This window comes from Lynx canadensis, chromosome D1, assembly GCF_007474595.2.
Source record: "Lynx canadensis isolate LIC74 chromosome D1, mLynCan4.pri.v2, whole genome shotgun sequence".
NCBI lineage: Eukaryota > Metazoa > Chordata > Mammalia > Carnivora > Felidae > Lynx > Lynx canadensis.
The window spans coordinates 109,039,640-109,051,932 of record NC_044312.2 but is presented as its reverse complement, the minus strand read 5'-3'; the positions used below and the strand labels follow the sequence as shown (position 1 = coordinate 109,051,932).

General features: G+C 64.3%; 1 protein-coding gene across 3 annotated transcripts; it reads right to left on the bottom strand.

Annotated features, from left to right (window-relative positions):
- Positions 1–490: 490 nt before the first annotated feature.
- SIPA1 (signal-induced proliferation-associated 1) lies at positions 491–12,203 on the bottom strand. Of its 3 annotated transcripts, none has more exons than XM_030332135.1 (16): positions 12,099–12,203; positions 9,022–9,782; positions 8,196–8,323; positions 7,934–8,110; positions 5,712–5,886; positions 4,901–5,004; positions 4,486–4,643; positions 3,796–4,405; positions 3,197–3,471; positions 2,060–2,281; positions 1,831–1,942; positions 1,629–1,737; positions 1,429–1,530; positions 1,279–1,333; positions 978–1,056; positions 491–883 (listed from the first exon to the last, which is right to left on the bottom strand). In XM_030332135.1, the coding sequence occupies exons 2-16, from the start codon at positions 9,692–9,694 to the stop codon at positions 737–739; spliced, it is 3,126 nt and encodes a 1,041-aa protein (XP_030187995.1). In that variant the 5' UTR covers positions 9,695–9,782; positions 12,099–12,203; the 3' UTR covers positions 491–736. The 3 variants fall into 3 exon arrangements, with proteins under 3 accessions (XP_030187995.1, XP_030187994.1, XP_030187993.1); XM_030332134.1 differs by having other exon boundaries at positions 1,279–1,354; positions 12,099–12,202; XM_030332133.1 differs by having other exon boundaries at positions 1,279–1,354; positions 1,629–1,942.
- Positions 12,204–12,293: the final 90 nt, after the last annotated feature.

The window sequence follows — 12,293 nt, the reverse complement described above, 5'->3', positions numbered from 1 at the left end:
CAGGGGTCGAGGGAGCTCCAGTCTTGGGGGCTCGGTGACTACAGAGAGGAGAAGTGGGGCCTTCACTGGAGGGCAGGGCCTGGAAAAGGACTTTCCATCGGAGCATAATCAGCCTCTCTCCTTGACCCCTAAACTCCTCCCCCACGCCTGCAGGCCCACCTCTGTCCCTCTGGCCCTGGTCTCACTCCCTCAGGTTTGGTTCCAGGGCAAGGGCCTGGCTGGGCCTGGCTCCCAGATAAAGCAGAGTAAGTGTGGGGCGTGGCCATCTGCTTCCCACCAGAACAAATAAATGTTTGTGGGAGAGAAACCAAGGGGTGGCCTAGCCTCAGAGAACCCCTCAGCGAGTGCCGACCTAGGCCTGAGCCAATGTCCCCAAGGCCTGTCCTTCTAACTGGTCCTGGGAACTTGGCAGGAGCCTCTGGGGTCAAAACCGATTTGCCCCCAACCCCCCCCCCCCCCGTCGTGTCATGAACACCCACACAGACACAAATAGTAGTGGCTTCTTTACTCCCCAAAGTCCCCTCTTCTCCACAGAATATTTACAAACAGGGATGGGGGGTAGGGGCAACTTCACCACCAAATAATGGACTGGGGAGTGGGGGCAGTGCTAAGACGCGCCTCTGTGCGCAGGGAGAGTTCCTGAGGAGGGCCCCGGGCCCGTTGTGACCCAGGTACCCTGAAGGACCTGAGCAGTTCCAAGCAGGTCCACAGCCCGGCTGAGGCTGGCCCAGACGGCTCAGTCCAGGTCGGCAGTAGGTGAGCCCAGCTGCTTGGAGGCCAGGAGCAGGCGCGTGGCTGCACTCTCTGATTCGGCCTGCAGCCGCCGGTTGTTGTGACGCAGGCTCCGCACCTCCTCCTCCAGGGCCGCCTTGTCTGCCTTCTCCTGGGACCGGTGGGAGGCAGGTGTCAGAGCAGCGGCTCCTTTCCCGGGGCGGCCCTGTAATTCCCCGCCGGCCCCCAATCCGCCCCGTCGTCACCTTCTGCAGATCTTCCTGCAGCTTCCTGAGCATGGACTCCAGGCGAGAGACCTTCTCCGACAGGTTCCCAGGTTCTGGCCTGAGGACGTGGGGGACAGGTTCATGGGACCAGGGCAGGTGTCAGCACCTCCGGCTGGCTCCCAGCCCGCTTAAATGAGATGGGCCCAACCCCTGTGTTCTCAGACTTCTGTGGGTGTGAGCGCGGAGCCCTGCCCGGGACAACGCTTAACTCTAGCGGACGGGCACGTATGGAGGCCACGCAGGTACAGTGAAGGGGCTAGATCCGCACGGGGAGGCTTACTCAGCATCAGACTTCGGAGTTCCCTTGGCATCCCCGCTCTCTGGGATGGGCTGTCCTGTGGGGACAGAGGGACCATCTGGGCAGGAGGATAAAGGGAGAAAGATCCCCACCCCATCCTGGCTCCTACCCCCGGCGCCCTGGTGGCCTCACCCTCCCGGGACAGTGACTCCAGGATGGTGTTGCAGGTGGAGGCGATCTCTGAGATGGACTGCCACTCGTCTTCCAGGGTCTCACTGCCCGCCTCTGACATGACTGTGGGCACAGGGAGGTGGGCTCAGCCCAGGGAGAGCCCAAGCCAGCCCCTCTTCTGCCCGACCCCACCCATGACCCACACCTTGCTCCAGACTCACTTTTGCTGATGGAGTTCCTCAGAGACAAGGTTCGTGGCAGGAAGGAGGCCCTCAGCTCTGGGGCCGGGTCGCCCCTGTCCTCACAACCACTGGGGCTGCCTGGCCCATCCTGAGGGGTGTTAATGGGTACGGATGCGGTGACGTCCACCCTCCCCACTGTGCCCACCACCGCCCTTTGGGCTCGAGTCTTGTTTTTGCTCACCCGGGTGGGTGGTGTCTCCCGGCCAGCACTGGGTGCTGACGGCTTGGCCGTGGCGGCCAGGAGGAGGTCCGGGGTGGTGTTAGGAAGGACCGGGGCCTCGTCTGACAGGGAGCTGGGGAGAGCAGAGACAGTTCAGCGAGAGAAGCTGCACCCCAGGGCCCCTGCTCTCACAGACCGCGGCTGTCCAACTTCACTGGGCTGGACAAGAGGGAGGGCCGAGAGGGAGCACCTGCGGGGTGACGGTGAGTCCTGACTGTGCAGGAACTCGGTCCTCTCTTCAGCCAGATCCCCAGGCCCGGTGGAACTGCCACCCTCCAGCAGGCACGCTTGTAGCAACTGCTGCGTGGTGGGCTGCAGGGTCGCCGCCCCGGGGGCCTCATCCTGCACGGGCTCTGGGGCCCCCCGCCGGCTGGGCTCCTGCAGAGACAGCGTGTACAGCTCCGAAAAGCTCCTGGTGGGAGAACGGGCGGCGTCAGGCAGGAACACCCTGTCCCCGGTGTCCCGCATCTCCGGCCCCACTCCCGGCTGTGCCCGAGGCTCACTTCCAGGAGGAGAGCTCTCCAAACACCCTAACGACAACGAAAACTGTTTGCCTGACTACTGGCCATTTTTTCCAGACCCAGCGCTGCCCCTGTGTATCCTGGGTAAACCACTCTGAACACCCGTTTCTCCGTCTGCGAAATGGGTAAACTGTACCAACTGACAGCCCGCTGTGAGGATTTAAGTAACGACACAAGTAAATCACCCGGGGTAGAGATCTAAAACCTCCTGCCTGGGAGCCAAATCCAGCCTGAGCCTTTTTTTTTTTTTTTTTTTTTTTCTGTTTTAGCAGATGTGCCTGTTTTCCTACTCCTGTGAGCCAAGAATGGTTTTTACATTTTCAAATAGTTGGCAGAAATCAAAAGAACATTTCATGACACATGAAAATCAATAAAATTCAAATCTCAGTGTCCACAAATAAAGGTTTAGTGGAACAAAGAAAACGAATTCATTCATGTGTCCTCTACGGATGCTTTTGTGCTACAGCACAGTTGAGTAGCTGTAGCAGAGACCAGGTGGCCCAGAAAACCTAAATATTTACTGTCTGGCCCTTTGGGGGAAAAGTTTGCATATCCTGGCTTAAGCCGGTAAGTGGCCGGTTGCATGTATGCGTCTGTGGATGATACTTTTTAAAAGACGGGGCTGCTCTTGGATCTTGGCTTCACTCTGCACCTGCGACTCAGAGAGATTAAGAAACGTGGGATTCTCTGGAGGAGAGCCCTCCCCACGGGTATTCTTGGGAGAATGCTGATGGCGACACGGGAGGCACAGGCTCCGCGGTGGCCAGCTGCCAGGTCCTCCCACCTCCCCGCATCCAGGCCCTGACCTGCGGGGCCGGCCGCTCTCGTCGGGGGGCAGGACGGTGACGCAGACCTTGGGCGCCGAGCGCAGCAGCTGGGCAGCGGCCTCCGGGCCCAGCCTGGGCAGCGGCTGGCCGCACACGCGCAGCAGGCGCGCCCCTGGCCTCAGCCCCGTTGTCTCCGCGAACGTGAAGCGCTCCACGTGCGTGATGAATCCCTCGGCGTCCACCTCGAAGCCCAGGCGGCCTTGGCCTTCGCGGGGCAGCGCCAGCTCGAGGGTCTCGCAGCCTCGGCTCACCAGCTGGGGCGGGGCGGGGCGTGAGCAGGGCGGGCACTGCGCCAGCTCCAGTCCAGGTCCCAGGCCGCCCAGACCGCCTACCCCACACCCCCGCACCCCTACACGCCGGCAGATGAGGGCCTGAGGCTCAGAGACCGGAAGTCACCTGCCCGACGACCTCCCCCCCGCCCCTGTTCCAACTCTGCCAAGCGCCAGGGCAGGGTTTGCCCCCAAACCCCAATTTCCCCTTTCGCGGGAGAGGCGGCGGGAGCGAGGGGTTCCACAGCCCGCTCCGCCCCCGAGGTGGGGAGGGACCCGGCGGCGAGTTGCCTTACTCCCGGGCCTCACCTGCAGACGCGCCACCACCTCGCCTACGGCATGGCCGGGGGGCCCGTCGAACCGCAGCGTGATCGCCTCCCCGCGGCCGTGGTACAGGTCGAGCCGCTGCTCGGAGAAGGTCCAGGCCAGTACGTCGCGACAGGCGCAGTTGAAGACCACGCGGCCGTCGCGCGGCGCCACCAGCACCAGCGTCTCAGCGGAGATGCCCAGCAGGCAGGGCACCTCGGCGTCGTCGGGACCACGGGCCTCGGCCCCCGCGGCGCCCCGCGCTCCGGGAGCCGCGCGCACGGCCCACACCAGCGCCCCCGCCGCCTGCAGCTCGGAGCCCGGGCCCCGAGGGGGCGCCCTTCGCCTCCCGCCCAGGGAGGGCAGGCCAAAGCGCGAGGCCGAGTCCAGCGACGTAGTGGTCACCTCGTTGGTGGCCAAGTCCTGCAGGTACTGCTGACGCGTGCGCGTGGCCATGGCGTGGAACTGGCGTGCGTGGCCTGCTGCCTGCTCGCCATTGAGCGCCTTGGCCAGCAGGAAGGCGCGGAAGTCGGCGTTGGCCGGGAAGGGGCCTCCGCCCTGGGGCAGAGACGGCCCAAAGGCAGGGGTGTCCTGGGTGCGGCTCACGGCCACCCTGAGGGGAGGGAGGCGGTAGTTAGGGGCCACTGGGAGGGTCCGTGGCGGTGGCAGAACTGGGACCACCCAGGCACCCACCTGTAGGAGGTGTGTGGCGTGCAGGGTGCATGAGCCCGCACCACCAGGAAGATGTGCTGAAAGTGCGAGCGGATGGTGGCGGGGCAGAAGGGCTTGCTGCCAGGTTCCTGGAACACGATGGTCACGATGTCGTTGCCAATGTGGCGTTTCCGAAGGAGCTGGGAGTTAGATGGCAGGAGATGTAACCCGGACCCGTCTGCCCAAGTCCCTCCTAATGCTGGCAGGACGGAGGCTGGGCCCCAGGGGCTCCCCCACCCGCCCCTGGGGAAGGTCTGGGGTGATTGTCTTTGGGGAGGGTTGTTTGGGCCTCGAGAGATCTCAGGTCAAGGTTCGAATGCCACCGCCCACGTGACCCCCCTCCATGGTTCCCCAGAAGCCCGTGGCCATCCCCCAGCCCCGTCATAGCTCTTCACACCTGCTGCTGGTTATTGGGGGTGTAAGGCAGCATCGTGGACACGTGGAACATGATCTCGTGGTCCTGGTACGTGGTATACAGGGAGTGTGTGCCTGTGGAATCCGCTGTGGCCAGGGGTTCGGGGACACGGGGGGAGAGCAAGAGGGATCGGCTCGAACTTGGCATCCCTGCTTGCGGTCTCGAGCTCCTGTGCCCCCCAACCAGCAGGCGGACCACCCCTCATGCCACCAGGTCACGAAGTCATGGCTTCACCTGTGGCTGCTCCCTGCCCCTTCCCCCACAGGCTGCAGCCTCCAGCCTAGGCTCGGCGTGGGCGTGCGGAGATAGAACGAGGACCTCAGTGAGGAGTGGCCTGCTCTGAGGGGGGCGGAGGTGGATGTCCCAGGAGAGGACAGATTTGGCCCAGGCCCCAGCGTGCGTGGAGCAGCTGAGAGTGGAAGGAGGCCAGGGGTGCTCCGCAAGCGGCCCCGGGGCCCTTCCAACCTGGGAGGCAGGGGCATTCCCGAGGAAGCAGGGCTGGGGGAACATGTGTGTTTGACGGAGGGAGCGGTGCCTGCCAGCCCGCGTGGCTCCAGCTCAGGCAGTAGGGCATCAGGGCCTTGGGGGACCATCCTAGTCCTTCCTTCCAGCCCGTGGCTTGCCTGGCCAGTGTGGCCCCTGACCCACGTCCTCAACCTGCCCAAAGAACTCTTCAACCCGGGCCTCAGACCCAGGACACCACAGGGGGAGCGGTGACAAGCCAGGGGGCTCTCACCAAGGCCGTCTGCCCCTCAGCACCGGTCCGCCCCCACTCCCAGCCCCGGGGCCTCACTTTTGGTGTCCAGCTGGGCCCTGTAGCTCTCAAAGCCTTTGAGCCGCACCACGTCGCCCAGCAGGGTGAGGAACTGCGTGAAGGCCGGTCCTGCCTCCTGGTTGTTGTACATATCCTCCTCCGAGCCCTGGCCGGCGCGGCAGTACAGGATGCCCACCTTGCGCTGGAAGCTCAGCTGCGGGGCAGCACAGGCAGAGGGCCCAGGCCTCAGTCTCTCGGGCCCTGCGCCCACCGGCTCTTGGGCAATGGGCTGGGGGCTGGGCTGTCTCTGCGAGCCGCCCCGAGCACCTCCCTCGCTAAGCCACCTCTGTGTTTCTGCCTATAAGTGGGTTTGGTCTGTCCTGCCCCCTCCCCCCACCCCACCCCACCCAGTGCTCAGGAGGGTAGAGGAAGTCACAGGTGGGAAGGGACCAGGAGGGGGGTGGTTCTCATGTGACCACAGACGAGGTGATTCGTGGAAAGGACCTGGCCCACGGTGCGCTCGCTCCATCTCTGTGCACGTTCACATTGTCATCCTCCTTATCTCAAGGCTAGCCTGTCCTCCCCTCCCTCGAATCCCAGGCATCCCCAGCCCAGCCTCTGGAGGCCTTGAACCCTGCACCCCCTCCGCTCACGCTGCTCCCGGCTCCTTTCCATCCGGGGTTAACCGTGCACAGCTCAAGGTGCTCTGGCCCCTCGGGCTCCAGCCTCCTTTCTTCACGAGAAGCTTGTCTACACTCAGTCCCCACTTCAATTTCATCACTCCTGACTCCTGTAGCCCCGCTTCCACCCCAGCTCCAAATCCCTGCGGCTCCTTCAGCCCATGGGCGTGCCTTACCCTGGCACACTGTCTCCATGGTGGGCGCCTGGGACAACTGGAACTTCACTTTACCTGAAACCCTAACGACCCCACTGTCTCCGGCCTGGGCCTCTTCTCCGCCCACGGTCTCTGCCCTCGGTGACGGTCGCAACCGTCTCCACGGGAAGAGACTCCAGTCTCTGCCTCCAGCTCAGACCTTTCTTCTGAGCTCCAGACCCGTTTCTCCGGCTGCCCAAGTGTCCTTCCCCCCACTTGGCACCTCACCCCCCTCACTGTGCCGCTCCCATCCCACCCACCTACCCCTGGACTGTCATCTCCTCTTCACCTCTGCCATCATCACCATCAGGTCTGGCTTGGATGACTACAACAGCCTCTGGCCTGGCCTCCCTGCCCCTCCAGTCTGGCCTCCACACTGCCACCTGAAGGCTGCTCTACCTTTCATACCTTCCATGGCTCCCCAGTGCCCCCGGGACCAAATGCAAGCCTTCCCGAATACAAGCCTTCCCCATCCCCCTTCCCCCCAAGTGCTACTCCTGCCACACAGAACTGCCTATAGGACCCCAGTGTGACCTGCCCTCAGTCACTAAGCCTTCACACAAGTTGTTTCTTCTGTCTAGAAGACACCTGTTCTTCCTGAGCCAAGCCCTTACATTTCCACCATGATACTAAACCCCAAGCCAAGGAAGGGCTGTCAAGACTACCCTTGGAGCCCCACGGAGCCTTCAATATTCCTCTTTCACTGCTCCGCGATTAACTGTGGGTCTCTCTCTCTCTCTCCCCACTGGCTGTGAGCTACTCCAAGACAGCACCTGGTCTGGACATGTCCCCAAGTGTCCAGTCCGGGGCCCAGCATCAAATTGTGAGAAAATGTTTGTTGAATGGCTGACAGACCGAATGACACAGAGGAGGAGAATCAGAGCCAGTGGGCAGCTTTCAGCACAGGGTCGGGAAGGACTTCCACTGGCTTGATCTGTCCCACAGTGGAACAGGCAGTCCCAGGAAGGAGTGAGCACCCCACACTGAGAGGAGACTAAGCAGCACCTTGCAGGGCAAAGTGACAGGGAAGGAGAGGGACTTGCAGGAAGGGGAGCAAGTGGTCAGATCAGTGTTTCTCAACTGAAATGTACATGGCAATTAACTTGCGATCTTCTGAAAGGACAGGCTCTGATGCGGTGGGACAGGCAGGGCCCAAAAGTCTGCGTTTCTAACAAGCTCCCAGATGGCGTGGATGCTGCTGGTCTACCGGTTATACTCTGAGAGGCAAGGCTCTGGATGACCTGTGCTGCCCCCTCTGAAAAGTCAGCTCTCTTGGGGTCACCGTCCAGCCCAGGATCAGGGTCAGGGCTAGGCGGCTGGGAGCTGAGCAGACTGGGTTCAGACCAGGTCTAGCTGTAGGGGCTGCGCGGGGACACCGGCCACTCACCACTTGCTCGTCCAGTGTGAGCAGCGTGCGAGGCACCTTCGGTGAGGCTGAGCCCAAGCGCAGGCAGGTTGGGCTCAGCCGCGGCGCCACGTGCTCCAGAAGCTTCCTCGGGGACAGACCCCGCGGGGGCCCCGGGGGCAGCGCATCCTCCGAGATGGTGCCGCGGAGGGTCCGGAGCTGAGGAGGGGACATGGGGGCGCTCAGAATCCATACAGGCTTTCGAGGAGGCGAAGCGCGCTCGGGTCCCATGACCTCGGCCCACCTGTGTGGTCCGCACGATGACGCGGTAGCTGTGCAGAGTGCCTCCTCCGCTGCCTTCCTTCTCCTCCCGCCGCAGGCTCACTGCCACCGGGCCCAGCACCTCGTCCAGTCCGAAGAAGTTCTGGTGTTCTGGAGGGGGGTGTGGGGGAGGGCCAGTCGGTGGATGACCGGCCCCACCCCCCCCCGGGGGTCCCACCCCCGCTCGACCACGCCCATCACTAAATCCACCCCCCCCCCACGCCCCATCCCCTCACCTAGTGGGGACCCTAGACTAAGGCCCACTCCCTCCGCAGCCCCGCCCCCGTTCTACCAGGCCAAATCCCTATCGGTGTTTGGCCCTCTGCCCCGCCCCCTGGGCGGCTCGGCACACCTCACACCTGCCCCAGACCCAGGGGGCCAATGCCCGCTCGCTTCCAGGCCTAGATCCTGCCGGGCCCCGCCAGCCACATCCGCCCATCTTCTGCTGCAGGACGTCTGGGGCCCTCCCTTCTGGGAACTGACGAGAACGAGGTTCCCAGGTGCAGAGGTTTTCACACCTCACTCTTCACCTCACAGAAGTGTTGATAGAAATTCTCTCCCCAGCCCGGAGGGGTAGGAGGGGTAGGATGAATCGATGGAGGCAGAAGGCCTCAGGTGGTTAAAGCTGGTTAAAGGTGGTTAGAAGGCCTCAGGTGGTTAAAGCTAGGCCCTGCAGGGCAGCCTTGGCCCCAGAGGCAGACCCTGACCCTTCACGCAGCCGGCCGGAAACTTGACAGGGAAATGACAACTCCTGAGCCCTACCGTGTGCTGGTCAGGTGACAGGGCCTGCCGCCCAGCCCCCCCCTTACCTTTGCCGTAGAAGTACTTGCGGTAGTAGCCAGCACCCAGGTCTGCGTGCTCCAGGCTGTAGGCCGAAGTTCGGTTCTGCGGCTCCTCCAGGATGGACACGGCCGCGTTGGGCAGTGCAGGGGGCACGGGTGGGGACGCCGGTCCACCCAGGCCCAGCTCGCCCTCACCCCCGAGCTCACTCACGAAGCCAGGCGCTTCGAGCAGCAGGTCCGAGCCGGCAGACAGGTCCTCAGCGGAGGCCGGAGTCCCAGAGCCAGCCTCTGCGTGGCCGCCCGTCCCCCGCGGCCTCGGAACCCAGTCAAAGAGCAGACTCTGCACGTCATAGTGGGCGAACCAGTGGGGCTCAGGCACCGGCGGGAAGGCGGGCTCCGGCTCCTCGGCCGGGAGCCCCAGCAGTGCCAGGGGGTCAGTGAAGAGCCGGGTAGGGGTCGCGGCAGGGCGGCTGGCCTCCTCGTGGCTGTGGGCCCGGGCGCGAGGGCTGGCCGGTGTGGGGGGCCGGGCCTCGCCGGCATCGCTGCCGCTGCGCAGGAGCGGGCCCCGGGCTGGTCTTGGCTCGAAGGTGTGCGGTGTCAGCGGGGGCCGGGCCGGCTGGCGCAGCTTCCGAGCGAAGAGGTCATCGGTGGGCGCAGGGGCCGGGCCCCGCCGAGGGCTCCCCACGCCACCGGCCCACATGGGCGTGATGTGGGCCTGGCTCTCCGGGGGCCGGGTCGCATTGGCAGGCGCGGGTGGTTGGTGCCCGGGCGGCAGGCCAGTTCCTGCCCTGAGGGAGGAGGGGGCTGTTCAGTGGGGCCTGGGGAGAAAACAGGAACCCGGGCCCCCAGCCTGGCCCTCCACCACGCGGGTTGGCTTCCGGCCCCCCTCCGCGACCATCAAAGCCTCTTCCGCTTTCCTGGCCACTTCCTCGTCTGCCCTAGGCTGAGGTTTCCAGCCCCCTCCTCCAGCTAAGTGAGGGGCAGGGCCAGGGGCCGGGCTGTCTGGGCCTTGGCCCTGAGGGTCTTGGAGTCCGGGCAGCCCTGGGGCGGTCAGTTCCTATGGCACACACCGTGGCTCTGGCCTGGGCCCAGAATGAGGGTCCCCACCAAGTCCTGGCCCAGCGAGACAGACGATTCGTCTTCACTGGGACGGGAAACCCACGGGGCCACTGATGTCTGGGTCTTACCCACTTGACAAAGGGAGGACGTCCTGTCCCCAGAGACCTTCCTCCCTGCCCCTCCCACTTCCTTTAGGGTCCCGGAGGAGCCGAGCACCCAGAACCTGGGTCTCGATGCCCTGGCCCTCATGGCCTCAATACCTCAAGGACACAGAGGTTCCCGGGGGCACTGGGAGGGCAACAGAAACGACAAGAGTACTTCCTTCAGTACAGGAAGTGGCCCCAACTCTGAGCCCAGCCCCCTGCCCAGCACCATATCCTGAGGAAGGTGCTGGGGTCACACCAGCTCAGTCATGGGACCCATCCCCCTGGCCCAAAGGACAGGCCCAGGCTCACTCTCTGCAGCCTACTGTGGCCATGCCTGGGGGCAGGGGAAGGAGTCACACTGACGGAACCCCTTTGCTGGAACTGGGACCCACGGGACGGCTGCCTACCTGGCCTCACTGATGCTGACAGGGAGGTCTGAACCCCATGTGACAGATGGTCAAACAGATCCAGAGAAGGGGATGCTCTTGCCTGAAGTAATTCCATGTTACAGCAAGGATTTGAACCTAGCTCTGTCAATCTCCAGGGCCTAGACAGCGCAGTACCTGCCCACTCCCGTCCCTGTGTGTGTAGGTGTGGGGTGAGCGGGGGGTGTTGGGCTGAGGCTCGAGGTCTCACGGGATGTAAGACTGAGATACCCAAGGTCCCAGGGACCTGCTAAATGCGGAAACGTGTCGAGGCCAGGGGCAGGTGCCAAGGGTAGTGTGAGAAGGTGAGGGAAGCCACCCCAGGTGAACTCAGGTTGGTGTGGGCAAGCAGGACAGGGATGTGGGACCCTCCACTAGGAACACAGGCGACTGCTGGTAGGGCTTTGGGCATCCTCCGGTGACACTGTGTGTGGCCGGGGTGGGGGCCAGGGCTCTGTCCACCCTTCAGCTTAAGCTCTAAGACAAAGCAAGGGTAGGCCACCACGCGCGGGGTGCCTCCTCCCTTAGTTTCTCCTAGGACAACCTCTGACCTCACCCCTGAGTCTCTGTTCCCTCATCTCTAAAATGGGGTTAACCTTCTGCCCTTTCCCAACACCACTGGGAGCCTGAAAGGAGGTTGAAGAGTGTGAAGCTGACCATGTGTGGTGATGATGCAGGCCCTGGTCTTGGGCCTGGGTTGTGAAGTGTGTGTTGGAGTGGGAGGGGACACGAGAGAGGGGAGCCGTGTAAGCCCCTGCTCCGCGTGGGCTGAGCTCTGTGTACGTGTCTGTGCACAGCCCATGGGGTGCCTCTCGCTCTGGCCCAGTGCTGGGCTCTAGCCTTGCCTTGGGGGGTGTTCTTGGGCTCTGCCCCCCACCCGGCAGCTTCACACAGGGTCCATTGAGGCCGGGACATTCCTCGCAGCCTGTGTCACTTGGGGGGAGGGGGCCGGCCCCGCCCCCACAGATCCGGAAGGCCTGGCTGCCCCAGGAGGAGGCCCTGGACGCTTCCCAGCACATCTGGAGGTCACGACCCCATTTCTGCTGCCAAGGGGGCGACAGATGTTTCCTCCCAGGCCAGGCCCGAGACTGGGGGACGGTGCGCAAAGGCTGAGGAGGAGGCCGCCCCGAGACAAGGGGAGCCCCAGAACAGGGGGAGCCCCTCACACAGCCGGCAGCAGGGGCAGTCGCCAGCGCCGCCCAGAGGAGTCGGGGGCCGCCGCATCCAGTCGCCGGCACACCGGACGGGCCGGGCCATCACGCAGAGCAGAGTGGGGGCCGCCGGCCGGAGGCAGGGGACTGGACGTACTGATTCGGGACTGGAGCTGGAGCCCGGACGAAGGTTGGGAGGGTGCAGGCGGCGAACGCGGCGAGGACCCCCCTTCCACACACACACCACCCAGGCCCACGCCAAGCCGCCTTTTCCCCTGTCTGGCCCGACCTCGGTGCTTCCACTCCCCCGCTCCCGCCGGTACCTCTAGGGCTCCCGCCTGGTGGCCGCCTCCCGCGCTGAGGTTCCGCTGCCTCTCCCGTTAGCGCTAGGGCGCTGGCTCCGCCTGGGGGCGGGGCCGTGCCGGGGGGCGGGGCCGCCGCGGAGCGGGCGGGGCCGGCCTGGGAGCAGCCTGGGCCGGCGGGAAGCACTGCGGGCGGGGACTGGCCAGGCGTCGGCA